The following is a 15,826-nucleotide window of genomic DNA, read 5'->3' on the forward strand; positions in this document are numbered from 1 at the left end:
TATACTAAATAAGAATCAATTGGATTTTTTAATTTTTGATAAGCAGAACAGCTCAAATCATGGCAACCATGGACCTACTTTTTTTTTTCATGCTCCTGTTTGACGTGCTCCACAGCAGCCATATCTAACTATTCTTCAACAAAAAAATTTGTAATGATTCTCCAAGGACAAGTAAATACATAGGAATAAAGCTCGTGTTAATAACTGTTACCGTACTTCTGTAATAAATTAGCAAAGAAGGCCTAAAAAAACGGCCGTCACACTAGAAGACACCCTTAAGTGTACAGTCAAAACGAAGAACGCACTAGGGTTAATTTAACCTTTAAATTAACTTAAGTGAAGATAAATAACAGAAGCAGTCGTTTATTCGTTTAATCGGCACCGCTTATTTACTATTTTCTTCTTTAAGTAGCTGAAATGAGTACGTTTGATTCATACCTATTAAAAGGAATAATGCTGCAACAAAGAACGTGAGGACATATCCACGGTAAGGTTCACCATGTTTTCCGTAGCCTTTGCTAAAATATATCAAACCGGGATAAATTCTGTCTTGTCCTAATGCCTGTATTAATCGTGGAACCGATAGTAAATTAGTTAAAGCTGTAGAGAGAGTTGCGGCAAAGCAACCGGCGTAGATAAGTGGACCCCAAACTGACATAAGCTGCATCACCTTAAAACGTGAGATGTGAAATAATTGTAAATTTCTTTGCTAAGAATTTTCAAATAAAAACTGAACTTAGTAACAAGCTGCAAATGGTTTAAACGATGTAAAAAACAAAATGAACGTATGAAAAGCTAGTTTCTGTGTTTCCACTGGACGGTCTTATTCTGACGATGATATTTTGTCAAAAGTGCATCGATGCAATAAAAGGTCGTACAAAATTATATAAAAATTATTTATAAAAACGCGAGATAAAATCGCTGCGAGACATATTCGACGAATATCCGGTAATAAAAAATGTACGAGATCAAATAATAAATTTAATTTGATTAAAATAAGCTCTATTGTTCAATATTTGATTATTTGTAACGACAATTGTCCAAATTGTTCAAATACTTAAAATTTGATTATAATTTGACGTCTTAATATGAATTTTGCAAGCTACTTTCTATTCACAAATAGAAATATTCTTCGCACTTTTCATACAGAAACGTTGTAATAAGCCGTGAATGTTGCAATGATTAATTATAGCATGTCGTACCGAATAACTGTTGTGCAATCCATAAGTGCACTTGACGTGTGGAATGCAGTCTATAAAAGTATTATTTGCACCGACAAGGCCACTAGCATCCCTCGAAGCCGCGCCACCGGCAAAGAGGACGAAAGTGACGTAACTCAGCATCGAAATTAGTAACGCGAGGAGGGTTCCAATCGGTATACTGCTTGCTGCATCTTTCAGATCGCCGGAAATGTTGGCACCAGCTTGAATTCCAGTTACGGACGGAAAGAAAATGGCAAATACAGAGAAGAACGTTTGATTGCTGTTCTCGGAAAACCGATAATCCGGACCCATGTTCTTCATAAAAACGTCCGCTGGAAAATATAGAAATGGTTCGGTTAAAAAGTGGAATTAAAGTTTACATCAGTTATTAATTGAGAATGTAATGTATTGAAAGCGTAATTGATTTCATCGTTTCCATTTTATTTACCGCATGTACTTTTCTAGCTTTCTCTTTTAAATATCGATATTGAATTTCGTTTTATGTTTGTACATTGTTTGAATATAACTATTGTCAAAAGTTACGGAAAGTAAGTTTCTCAAGGTTAATGTTGCGTATTAGAACATCAGGAACATCTTTATATTATATCGCATTATTAGTTAACCCTAGTGCGTTCTTCGTTTTGACTGTACACTTAAGACTTTTGGGTCAAAAAGGACCAAAGACCTTATGTGTACTAATTTTTGTTTCCAACGCGACATATGAACCTAGACAATAAACGTTTAAAATAATGTTAAGGAACGTGATCTTGATAACAGCAAAAATGACTAAAAATATACAAAGGCGGTGGGTCAAAAAAGACCCGAAGACCGCTCTAGGGTTAAGTGTTTTTGTCTATATTTAAAATACTTTAAAATATCGTAGTCAAACATCAGAAATGGAGGGAACTCTGAACTATCGTTTTCACCTTATTGCTAGATCAAAGCCGCTCAGACAGAGGTTTTACGAGGGAGAGCACTCGCTGCTGTTCGCGAGCACTGCTATACGTCGTTCAAAATGAGAGTAACCTCGCTCTCGGACCGATTCTCGTCCGTTCTGCGCATAGACAGAGAGCGTAGCAGAGGGTAAGACGGAGAGAAACGTAGGCGGTTAAGTGGGGGTTTGGACGTTCTAGCCCCGCCTTAGGCACGTCCCATGCGCGAAGCGAGGTTACTCTTAAATTGAACAGAGTATACGAGCAAAGCGAAGAGCAAATGACGTCGACCAGTCGTGATTGGAGTGGGGAGCAACAGTTGTGGTCGGACAGTGGGCTTGTAGTAGGTAGGCGTGTGTTGTACGTTCATGAGGTGTTTCGTGTCATCGCATCGGATACTTTTTCCCAAGGATTTAGACCCAAATGTAAAATACCGGTATTTTTCAGTTTTCCTTATAGAATGGATAAGGATTACGAAGATACAACCGAAAAGTACCGGTATTTTGCATTTCGGTATAAGTCCCTGCTTTTTTTATTGCATTCATGTGAGTACTTATTATGTAGAGCCCCATCACAGGATCGTTGATAGAGTCGGCGTGGCTTACTACTGGAGCTACTTCGAGATCGGCTCTGATCTAAGGTGATCACGTTTGGCGGTTCACCCTGTATAGATTCTGTATGTATACATATATACAAGGTGTTCAAAAAAAAAACATTCAATATTTATATGGTATATAGAACACACTGTACTGAGTAAAAAAGCCTTAGTAAACATAGGTCGAAAGGTCGACCGTTTCTGAGAAAGGTGGACCAGTTGCATGGCCCTTTGGACTTCCTTTTATGGGGATATTTGAAGAGCCAAGTGTATTCCTCGCCGATAAATGACTTAGAAGAATTACGTAACCGAATCCACCATGTTTGTCAAATAATTCGACAGAGATGTGGAATTTTCGAGAGAGTTCGCGACTCTGTAGGAAGGAGGACACGTGGAAAATCTTCTGTAAATATCGAAAAGCCGGTAGCAAGTCAATCATGACGCTAGCAAACAAAAATGTATATATCTCAGAAACGGTTGACCTTTCGACCTATGTTTACTAAGCCTTTTTTACTCAGTACAGTGTTTTCTATATACCATATAAATATTGAATGGTTTTTTTGAATACAGAAGAAAATTAAATTTCACTTACTGGAGAAACCAAGAAATCCTTGGGCTTCCTGAGTTATATCCTTAGGTCCTATGATAGCGCCAATTATAAAATCAAAAATAGCTGCAACAATGATGGCTATGAGGAAATTTTGTGCCTGTAATAAATTACTCTCTTGTACAACAATATTAAGAAACATTGAAAAAATAATTCATAGTTTCTAGTGTTGTGCTTTTCATCGTGCATTAGAGTATATCAAGTATATTGGAAGTATTTTTATAAAAATTCATTACACAATACAACCAATTTAAACTGTGTACACTAACTAAAATCACGTATGTGCGTTAGATTTCTAATTCAACTTTTAATTATTGATCTTCGATTATAGAATTATTCACCTTGCTGAAGTACTCATTTCAACTTATTCCATACGTTTCAATTTGAACAGACGTACTATTTTATTATATCAAGCTATAAGTACCTTTGACTCCCATTCCATCCCGACTGCGCAAATCATGATCATAACGATTAGCGCGATTGTGCCCACAATTCGGACATCGTTCACTCCATTGTCGATGATAGTCAAGTTGTGCTCCCGTAGCAAATCGTTCAGGGAGTCACAGAAACCAATGGTGTTCATCGAAGCCGAAACAGCGTTTGCAAATGCGAAAACAATGCCCACAGAAGCTCCGAATTCCGGCCCCAGGGTTCGTGATATGATGAAGTATATACCACCTATAGAAATTTCCATTCGCACATTATTAGATTTAACAACATCTTCCAGGATACAACAGTGCAATTTTCTTTCGTTCATGTGTACGGGAGTAAAGGGAAATAGAATAAAATTTGTGAAGGGGAAAGTAATTGGTTAACGCCGAAACTTTACAGTTGTGATAACGAAAATAGAAGTGCTGTGAATTTTTGTCTGCGTAATGTAAGAAACACGTAATAATCACGGTCGAGGATTAAACAGTGTGAATCGAAAGAAAAACTTGTATTTCTGAAAAAATAATTCCCATTCGATCGAAATGTGCAATTATGCGTTGCAATTTTTGACAATTTCCCGTGGTACAATCTTATATTTCACGATCACTTTCGCCGATAGTAGATAGAGATAGAAGCAGAAAATAATTATTTTCAAAGTTTCCATGACGTTCTGGATCGTGGAAAAATAATTCAAGTGATGACACGGTAGGCGATACCACTCCTTCGAAAAAGGAAAAAAGTGTATGAGAAAAAAAAAGTGCGGGAGGGAAGTCCCGTAACACACCTCCCTTTACTTCTCCATTAGTACTAATTGCACTGAGGCTAAGCGTTGTGATGACGCAGACAGCCGCTGATATTCCGATAATGATAACGCTCTGCAGTATGCCAGCCTGTGCGACCACCCACGACAGTCGTAGGAAAAGCATTACACCCCATATATTGAGCAGACATGGTATAAGGACACCCTGGATCCATCCTAGTTTTATTCCTGTGTGTCCTTGCTGTGTCGTTCCAACTTGACCAGCCTCTATATTCGTGTCCTGAAATGTGATCGTTGCTCATCTTTATTTCTTCTTCTTTTTATTTATACTGGGTGATTCTAGCAACTGGGCCAAGCTATAGCTCTGTTCCAAGAGAAGATAGAAAGAAATCGTAGAGAGAAACGTTGCACTGTTTAACGAGCTCTATCTTTCTATAGTACGATTTTTTCCGAAAGTGTATCGGTGCACTTTTTTTTTTAATGGAACCACACAATTTTCTTTAGATAAACTGACTCTTCCAGTAATTCTGCAAATAAAAAGCACAAGGTAAGGTCGTTAAACACTCGATACTTTACGAGATATTAGATTTTTTTCAAAAATTTACAGCAAATACTCAAACGTCTCACAATTCTAAGCGTTTTTCATATTCTCATTCAAAACTACTCCAGTTAACAAATGCAACAATTAGAAGTGTGCGAGAACTCGAAAATGTTGGGAACCCGATGCTCGGAACGGGTCGGATCGGGTGATATCTCGTAAAGTATTGAGTGTTTAACGACCTTACCTTGTGCTTTTTATTTGAAGAATTACTGGAAGAGTCAGTTTATCTAAAAAAGTTGTGTGGTTCTGTTACGAACCCACTGCCTTTCCCCCACACATTGTTATTAGATACTATTATTATATTATTATTAACATTATTATTAGCTATTATTATCATTACCATACACCTTTATAATTATAAACCAAAAACGCCAAGCAACCGCCACAGGTAGGAAGGGAGTGAAGTCGGGAAAAACCTACGAAGCGACGCTCGACACCAGGCCCTTTTCCTGACCATTGATTGGTCGGGAGCAAGGTGCCGAAACTAGTATAAAACCGATGTACCCGCACAAGGTCGACAGGTAGTCTAAAACAATACACCTAGAACGACACCCGCTCGAACTAAACATTAAATAAAACGACATCAAACACATTTCTGGAATTTTACGCCTTTAACCAACCCGAAACAAAGGCGATCTCAACTGTTACGGCTCGTTCCGTAACAGGTTCCATTAAAAAACAAAGTGCAGTTGCACTTTCGGAAAAAATCGTATCATTGAAAGATAGAGCTGGTTAAGCAGTGCAATGTTTCTCTCTACGATTTTTTTCTATCTTCCTTTGGAACAGAGCTACAGCTTGGCCCAGTTGCTAGAATCACACTGTATATGTATATTCACTGACAGGTACCTATAGAGATTTATATAAAAACAAAAATCCAGCTTACCAACACCACTCTACATTAGAATCGACAAATATCCATATTTACGAAAAATCCCTACCATAGAACGCAAACAAAGGAAAATATTATAGCTCCATGGACTATTAGGACACTGTTCCGTCTGCAACTGAACAATTTAAAGGTATACTCTGTTCAAAATGAGAGTAACCTCGCTTCGCGCATGGGGCGTGCCTAAGGCAGGGCTAGAACCACTTAGAACGTCCAAACCCCCACTTAACCCTCTGCTACGCTCTCTGTCTATGCGCAGAACGGACGAGAATCGGTCCGAGAGCGAGGTTACTCTTATTTTGAACGACGTATAGAACGATTTAGGTCACGGTCGCCTAAGCCATCTAATTTTAGACAAGTTATGATGCGACAAGTAGCCGGCAACTGTCGACGCGGCCGATGAGATATTATCGCTGTCCTGCTCTGACACGATATCGTGACGTCAACAGGGCAACAACCTCTCCTGGTGATCGACCGCCGAAAATCGGTTCGTTATCCACGAAAATTTGAATTCCTTATTCTAGGATTTTCGACGGCGATCCCTTGGACTCCTCGGACGACGGCTCGCGAGCAGACCTAGACCATTTCTAGACGTTCAAATCAGGCTTTTCGTGAAACGTTCATGCGATATAGTACATTCGTCTTTAGGCATGCTTAACTGAAATTCTAGTCGGGTGGATTTGATTTGGTGTTAGTGACAACAACACGATAACAAAAGTTATCATTACTGTAAAAAAATGTCTCGATCGTTCAAATTGTTAGTCACAATACTCTTTCTGTTGAGTAGAACAATTTTTCCTCGACACGCCTTCTTGTGTCGTCGTAAGTGATGGAGATACGAAGGCGGACAAGATAAACGAGAAAGCCTTTATACAGGGCGCGGCCGAGTAGCATGTACAAGCGGGCGCGAAGTGACTTCTCACGAAAAAATAAGAATAAAATATTTTCATCCGAGATACAAACAGACATTCTGTTAACCATTTTATTCTACGAATTACAGAATTGCTGAAACTGATTGTCTCACTGTCGTATGCATAACTGTGTCCGCCTAATTACAGATGCACGAACTCTCGGTAATGTGCTTTGAGTTTTCAAGTTTTCAAATGCGCGATTAACATTTTGCACTTGCAATATCTTGACTATAAACCTTTCCTTCGATATGACTCCACGAATAAAAGTCGAGGAGTGTATGTTCTGGCGATGTTGAAGGCCAGACAACTGTTTCTGCGCGGCCAACCCAACCTTAATATTTTTCGTTAAGAAAGTTTCTTACTCCTCGGTTGAAATGTGGCGGAGTTTTATCGCGTTGGGAACTTATTCGTTGTCAAATAACATAAGGCACATCATCTAATAATGTCGATAAATCTTCACGTAGAAAATGTAGGTGAGACTCTCCAGTTGAAGTATACATACACTACCGGCCAAATGTTTTGAAATCACTGCGCATTGCAAGTTGCACAAAAATTCCCCAAAAATGTTAGCATTTATAATAATTTTCTAACGAATTTTCTATGACTCAAATCAATCGAAATGAGATAAAGTGCTGTTGATCTCCACAACATCAATTTCAAATCAATAAAGAATCAGTAGCAGATTCAATATTAATATAAATCGGCAGGCGATTCCAAATTTTCGGCCGGTAGTGTAGGTATGGCAAAAAGTGCGGTCCAATTATGTAGTTGCCCATTCCAGCGCATACTTTAACACTAAACCTCTCTTGAAAATGTGTTTCACGCGCCGCATGAGTATTATGAATATTGAAAGCACCGTTTCTGGCGAATTGTGCTTCGACAGATATTATACGTGGTGTGATCAAAAAGAAACCGGACTCTGCTTGTCAGTGACTTTGGGGGTCACTTCTCTATACCCTTATGCGTCTGTATGCCAAGTGTCATCGAGCTGTTAGCATTGAGACGTGTGCTACGAGTTATTTAATAGAAGTGCGTTTGTGTGGTTCTGCGGTCGAAGAATGGACCTTACATTTGAACAACGTGCGAACGCGAAGTTTTGTGTTAAACTTGAAAAATTTTTACAGGAGACGAAAGTTGGGTTTACGCTTATGATTGGGAACGAAGCATCAATCATCCCAGTGGAAGCGACTAGAGTCACCAAGATCGAAAAAGGCACGACAAGTGCGAAGTGCGACAAAGAGCATGTTAATCGTTTTTTTCGACATTAGGGAAATTTGTTCCTCCTAATCAGACAGTTAATGCAACTTTTTATTGTGACGAGATTTCGAAGTTGATACCTTTTTTTTTTAATTTCCTTCGCAGCTGGTATTTACTGCTGTGCAAATTTAATATACTTTCTCTGCCGTGGCTCGGTGTCATAAGTTCGATCGTCTTTGCTGAGGGAGAAAGATCCTCCGGGGCTTATTTGATACTACGATGCTACGAACTTTACGAGTTCACTATTTGTGAATCTTTACATTAGTATCTACCTTTAGGTAAACTTTATCGTAGAAAAATATATACACGCAAGAAACATTATTCATTTATGTAATAATTAATCCTTTACATAATATTCTTCTATTTCTAAACAAGTTTACCGTTGTCCCTTTCCCAGAAATTCATTCATATATCTCTGTGAAACTCTGTCTAACATCAATTTTAGAATGTTTAAGTTTCTCAGGTTTTTGTTTGGTAAAACAGTATTTAAAGTTTTGAAAAAGGATAACTCGACGGTGCATGGTTGTATATTGTGTAATATAGAAAGTGTAACAATTTTCTACTTAACTACATAGGGGAGAGTCGTGCAGTACCGGTCACTCTAAGTTTTTGTACTATAACTTGGGCTAATGTTTTGGGAAATTTGTAGTACAAAGGGTGCTTGATAAAAGGGGACGAATCGTTTTTCTTAAATTTTCTCACAAAGATAAGTAATTGGTAGAAATAAAAAAGTTGTAATTTGCAGCGAACGAAAAATTGTCGCACAGTACCGGCCAGCTACTTAGTTGGTAGATTTAAAAAAAAATAAATGATGTTAGTAAAAATCATTTAAAAATAGAATAGAACTTTTATTTAGGCGCGTCTAGAAATATCACAGGTAAAGTGATCGATATTTTCTTGATCCGTACACTCCACGCGAGCCCAACCATTGCAGCTATGAATAATAACTTTTGTCGTACGGAGCACCAGCGCAAACGTTGAACGTCTTAGAACTCTGGTAATGCTGAAGAAAAAAGAACGTCGCCGGAATACGTTGCTCAGGGCTATAGTATTTATTTGTTTATCCATCAATAGTACAGCCATCTAAGAGTGTAAGCGAGATCTAGCTTTGGCCGGTACTGCACGACTCTCTCTTATGCATTTAAGTTTTATAAAGTAGATCCTGTATTGGAAGTTGTTCTCAGACTAACGTAAGTATGAATGAGTGTAAGCGAGATCTAGCTTTGGCCGGTACTGCACGACTCTCCCTTATGCATTTAAGTTTTATAAAGTAGATCCTGTATTGGAAGTTGTTCTCAGACTAACGTAAGTATGAATTTGTTACAATTGGCGTTAATTTACACGTCGATCAAATTGTCAAGCGTGAGAATTTCCGAATAGTGTGTTGCATATTATAAATGCTAGGTACACTTGAATCCACGAAGTGAAAAACACGCAGCTACTTCCTGATCACACTATCTACCTATTCCACTTTTCGTGTATCCACGTGTTCCAATCTACCACATCAGAGCTGACACGTTAAATAAATCGTCAAAATTCAACTCCAACTTGTTCCATCGAGCATAAAATATTGAACAAGTAGTGGTGTGTCGCCCACTACGAACATCTCACCGTCAGAGTGAAATGTTTACGAGCACATCAAATTTAATAACGCACTTCCACAGAATGTCTGTTTAATTAAGTCTGTACTTAATCTCCGAAATTCAGATTTCCATTTTGAAATCTTGCGAACCGGTATTAAACGTTTCTTGTTTTAATATAATGGCACCTTATCATTTATAAGCTGTATTCACAACAACTTAGGTAGTAAGAACTTCATTATTAAATTTACAAAGTAATTTAGTGAATCCAGCATTACCTTACTCACCCTGTACAATAGAATTCACATTTTTAAATAAAAGTGTTTCTTTTGAAATAATTTACGTTTTATAAGTTTCTCTTAAATACGTACACATCTTTTTAGAAACCTTAAGAATACCGTTATATTAATATTTTGGATTAATCGACTACGTGTTTTGCAAAAAGTCTCACCAACGAAAGGATTCAGCTAAATGTTTTAGTAAAATATTTATGTTAAGAAGATAGTACTTTAAAAAATATTTTCGAATAAGATCATGTTATAAAATTCATATAGATTTCAGAATATTTAACATAATAATTATTTCATTCGGTTTGTGTACTGATAATAACTACACCTACGCGCATCTATCGTAAATGTGCAATTACTAACGAGACCGAAATTTCAATTGGCAAAATTTATATTTTCTCAAAGCAAAATAGCGAATGAAAAATTATTCTTAAAGTATGACCACAAGCTTCAGCAATTACAGAATAATTTTCAATGCATTTAATAATATTACAACGAGGATCTGGCAATCTTACCTTTATAAGATTCCCTTCATGTAGAGTGCTTAGCGATGGTCTCTTAGCACGGCGACTCAATCTAGAAACAGAGAAACGTTCTTGTCATTTCCATTAATAGTATTAAGTAGGGAATAAGACAGCAAAAACTTTTTAAAAAAGTTTTACCCTATTCTTTTGCAATTTTGAATTAAGCAAGAAGGATGTTATTTGTGAACACTTTATCAGTTTGACTGTAATTTCTAGCAAATTTTCGTTAGCGCTCTTTGAAGTCCTTAACACTAACCGTACCGACACTTATCCGGGCAAATGACCGGTTACGAAATAATCATATTTCTTCCGAAAGGAATGCAGGTGACTGTCAATTTAATGTAGAAAACAGCCTTTAGATAATAATAATAAAACAAAAATTACATATTTTTATTTTTAAGAAATTATAGGGGGAAAAGAGGTGAGGGGTTTGTGCGGAGTATGAGCCTTTACGGTTCGACCTGATGGCCAGCCTTATTAAGCTGCGCCGACTACAAAGAAGGATGGCCATCAGAGTCGTCCGCAGATACCGCACGATCTCCCGCGAGGCGGCGCTGACCCTGGCGGGACTCGTCCCATTCGAGTACCTGGCGGAGGGAGACGCACAAGTTTATGGGCGTGTCCGAGAACTCCGCCGGGGCGGGGCGGTCCTACCGCTCCGTGGGGGCGGTTCATCCAAATCTTGATGATTGGTTGAGCCGCGGCAGGGGACGGTTCACTTATCGCGTGACCCAGGTGCTCTTCGGACACGGCTGTTTCGGGGGGTACCTGAACCGGATCGGCAAGGGGGCGACGGACGGATGCCACTGCGAGGAAGGCCTCCGGGACGTGGAGCGTCGGGTCCTGGTAGACGAGGTCGGTCAGGACCTCTCGCCGCCGGCCTTAATCAAGGCCATGCTGGTGAGCGAGAGGTCCTGGGAAGCGGCGGTCTCCTTCTGCGAGAGCGTCATGCTGCAGAAGGAGGCCGCTGAGAGAGAGAGGGAACAAGGAGATCCCGCTAGGAGAAGGATCCTGAGAGAGATAGCGCCAAGGGAGAGGAGCATCCTCCTCCCCAGGGCCGGGAACCCCGGCCTGGATACACGGGACAGTGAGGGGTCAGGCGCGGGCCTGGCCCCTCCTACTACGGTTCCCCAGGGAAAGGGGCGGCGCCGGGCGTGGTCCCCTGGCGCTGCTGTGCCTACGGGCGGAGTTCGGGGCGGAGGCAACGTTACGCCTCTCCCCCGAGGCTGTCTCCCTGTTCTAACAATATAAAAACCCAGTACGCCTACACCTCCAGACAGTTTGTTCCTTTACCGACCATCGCGACGTACCCGCCGAACCGCTCCCGCCGGGACAATTAACAAAGTAAACGATTGTATTTTCTGGACCAATTGTACGTCGACCGTACACTTATACTTTAATAAATTGAGGTAAAAACAGTGTAACGACGTTCCTCACCCACCTCAAGACATTTCGCAAAATGTATCGTAATTTTTGTAATAACGATTTCCATCCTTAAAGAAATCTCGCATAAAGATATCACAGATCATTCTAGACATCTAACAGTAACCCTACTCTAGGCTACAACGGCCACCCTAGGCACATTATTCGGTGATCGTACACTTTTTGCCAATTTTGGTAGACGTTGAAAGCAAATGGTACGCAAGAAAATCGATCTCAGGGGAAAAATTTATTACTGCTGAGCAGAAAGTAATAGATAGTGTTACTGGTGAGGTATTGGGGCTGTTATATAAAGTATTCACGTTATTGGTTGCTCAAGGCAATTTTTCGAACAACGATCGAGGGGAAATCGATCATTTTCAGCTTTACGAGCTACACGAGCTCTTGTCGCATATACGGTTGTGTGACTCCTAAGAAATATGTTATGGTTGCATCTCGATTCAGCAAGCATCTACGTTTACAACGCAGTCTTATTAATAACAAATGCTAGTAAATATCCTACTTCGATCATTTTTTTCACTTCTGACTTTCTGCGACCTCGAAGATCGTCATGTGTTCCACATGGTTCAGGTCGTGTTCACTGTTATTTTCGTATGGCATGTAGAGTATAACACTTCCTTAACACGAACAGTATATTCTTAAAAACATTAAAAGTTACTTTTGAAACTCGAAAGAGTTTTTATAAAGCTAAGAGGAACTTTTATTAAATTAAGCGGAATTTAAAAGAAAAATTATCTGCACTACTTGCTCCGTGTAAAATTTTATTCTGCTAACTTTTGAAAGTGATACTAAATAATTATTATACAACATTCAGCTTTTTATTTCATTTTGTGAGGTTTAATGTAATTTTAGGGAAATTCTCAGATATTGAAGTTTTTATCATCTTGAAGAGAATCATTTATGTAGATAATCGATAATTGAAGCGTTACGTTTTCATTACTGAAAAATTAAATTATTTTCTCCTTTGAAGGAAACTGTTTTTAATGCCGTTGCAAGAAATACAATAGCTAATTACAAAGAAAATATGCTTTATTGACCAATACGAAATCAATCATTTGACTTCGTATTAAAATGATCGGAAAACCGTAATTATTTTCACACGAAAGAGAATAAACCTGTGATAAATCTGAATAATGAAATACAAAATAATAACGAAATTGTAGTTTAAATTGTATAGATACAATTTTTATACAATAAAAAAGATATAAAATATATGATTTCCTTTGGTTTAATTTTGTTCTAAAAGTAAACAATTTAATTATTATTACGGTTAATTACATCCGTACGGACAGTTCGCCCCAGATATATGTATGTACATACATACGTGCATTTAGCATGCAAAAACATTTTCCAACAATAAAGAAATTGCTGGGCATATTTTTGTCAGAAAGAAGCAAAGTCGAGCAAGAAAATCCTACTGTCGCAGATGAGGTCATAAAACATCCCCTCTTTCTCATAAACGTGCCATCGCAACCAAGAAGAGGGAAAATAGTGAAATCATGGAAAACTCAGTTCAAGCTGAATTTGTAAAAAGAAAATTAGATCCGTGTCACAAAGATATAAAATAATCGAAAATCTTTCGACGTAACACCATACATCGAATACACGTTAAAATGTTTTACATGCCATTTAAAAGGACATACATATATATTTTTCAAATAGAGTGAATAACCTTATTTTACGAAATATTGAGAGAAAAATAGCAAGTTCCATGAATTGAATACGAACATCTTGGTGGACCAAATACTTCAACCAATTGATCTACAAGGTAATTTCTAAGAGATGAACCTTTTTAAAACTCTACCACTTCGTTTGGGGGATAATCGAGCAAGAAATATATAAACGTACTCTCAAAACTCATTAATTAATAAAAGTTGCTACTTTCTTTAATGGATCCGTATTGTTTTAAGTTATAATTTTTTCTTGTTTCTCGCTGGCCAGAATATCTTTTCATCTGATTGCTACGTATGTACGGTGACTCTTACTAATATTCGGACACTCTTTGGAACGGTATAACTTTTTCAAAATTGGACTTAACGACTTGAGTTTTTTCGAGAAGTTAGAAGGATTGGTATACTAGATGACTAGAAAAAATTGCAATTTGTGGAAATCGCGAAGAAAATTGTAAAGGTCACATTCGACAACTTTTTTATCCGAGCCCGTAATGAAAATTTAAAAAATACGTTTCGTAGATTTATGCCAATTATACGCACGCTGAAAATTTCATCGAAATCGGTTAATGTTCGTTCGGCCTATAATTGTAATAAATCTGAAGATTCCTACATCTCTCGATGCCTGTCGCTTGTTTCTCCATCTACCGATTTCGATGAAATTTTCAGCATGCGTATAATTGACATAAATCTACAAAACGTATGTTTTAAATTTTCGTTACAAGCTCAGGTGAAGAAGTTGTGAACGGTGACCTTTACAATTTTCTTCGCGATTCCCACAAATTGCAATATTTTCCAAAAATTTTACACACGTCATCTAGTATACCAATCCTTCTAACTTCTCAAAAAAACTCAAGTCGTTTGATCCAATTTAGAAAAAGTTATACTGTTCTAAAGAGTGTCCGAATATCAACACATACACTGTACATACACTTTTGATGAATAAAATTGATTCTATGGAAGGAGTTTCATTTAAGAACAATGCAAATTTCATTTTTGACTATCTAAATAAACTTATTACATACGTTTGATTAGGTATTTAACAAAGTACAATAATTAGTGAATAATGAATCAACGAGAACGTGTAATAGGTGCTTTCCTGGTGTTAATAATTAACTTTTACCACGAACATCAAAACGAATGGAGTGAAAATTTAAAATATATTGTTTGAAATTATTAAAAAATTACTTTCACAAGTAAATTTACGAAGATAAGGAAGAAAGCAATTAATATGTTGCAGATTTGGGTGCATTAATGATTTAATCAATTTTTCATCATAAATTGAATTGAAAGAAAGTTATTATATTAATTGTACAGTACTCAATTTATTCTTAATATTCAGTTTATTCTCCTGAAATATTTATGAACTGCTTTACTTAATAAAATTAATATTTTCCATTCGGTACAATACTGAATAAGTAAAAGTACGGTTACGGTATAACTCGATTGAAAATTTCTACAAAGCCACGTCTATAAATCCATCACAATCAAAGAAAAAAATGTAAGATTTCTCTGTTTTCACAATTTTTCTAGTAAAGAAGGACGATTTTGTACGCACCTGTAATGATCTAACCGAGGAACGACATCCCATAGCCCACTGACGTTTAGGGTCATTGGTGATCTCTTGCTATTTTGGCCTCCACCGATAACCTCATCATCCATAGCTTTAAATAGAAGTCAATTATAACTCGTGGAACCTGTAAAAGTGAAGAAAAGAATAATGTCAGGTTAAATTGTGCTATAAAATGCATTATGTGACAATTCGTGTAATGGGACATTCGTCTAAAATACACACACACAGCGCATGCCGCGTTTCACCGAAATATACACAAGTAAAAATATTGAATAGCAGTGGCATTCTGTGCATGCATTTATCGTTATTTATTATCCATCGAGTTTGCTCTGTCTGAATAATATTTCCCAAATTCTAACCCCAGTCGTTCACCACAAAATTTATTTTAATCTTTGCGAATGTGATTACAAGAGTCGAAATAAGTAACGCCAGTTGAAAGAACGACATTTGAAACTTGGTAGCAATTTTGCAACTTTCCTAAGCTGTGAAAAAGTTACTTGAAACGTGGACATAAATGCGATAGAGGTCATACGCGAGAAGTATTCTTAGCGTGCGTGGAGAAGCGTGAAGCT

The 15,826-nt window shown here is 37.7% G+C and overlaps 1 protein-coding gene across 4 annotated transcripts in view; it reads right to left on the bottom strand.

Moving 5' to 3' along the window:
• Nucleotides 1–15,826, bottom strand: part of LOC108573378 (bumetanide-sensitive sodium-(potassium)-chloride cotransporter) — a 43,148-nt gene that overhangs the window by 14,863 nt on the left and 12,459 nt on the right. For all 4 annotated transcript variants that reach the window (XR_001891402.1, XM_017935818.1, XM_017935816.1 and 1 more), the window contains exons 2-8: nucleotides 15,240–15,378; nucleotides 10,563–10,623; nucleotides 4,550–4,805; nucleotides 3,761–4,014; nucleotides 3,322–3,436; nucleotides 1,203–1,534; nucleotides 439–670 (exon numbers count right to left, since the gene is read on the bottom strand). Coding sequence is in view for 3 of the 4 variants with exons in the window: in XM_017935818.1 (XP_017791307.1) it covers nucleotides 439–670; nucleotides 1,203–1,534; nucleotides 3,322–3,436; nucleotides 3,761–4,014; nucleotides 4,550–4,805; nucleotides 10,563–10,623; nucleotides 15,240–15,343 (1,354 nt within the window). In the remaining variant the exon portion in view is untranslated. The remainder of the gene's footprint in view (nucleotides 1–438; nucleotides 671–1,202; nucleotides 1,535–3,321; nucleotides 3,437–3,760; nucleotides 4,015–4,549; nucleotides 4,806–10,562; nucleotides 10,624–15,239; nucleotides 15,379–15,826) is intronic.

Source organism: Habropoda laboriosa, unplaced genomic scaffold (assembly GCF_001263275.1).
Source record: "Habropoda laboriosa isolate 0110345459 unplaced genomic scaffold, ASM126327v1 scaffold146, whole genome shotgun sequence".
Taxonomy (NCBI): Eukaryota; Metazoa; Arthropoda; class Insecta; order Hymenoptera; family Apidae; genus Habropoda; species Habropoda laboriosa.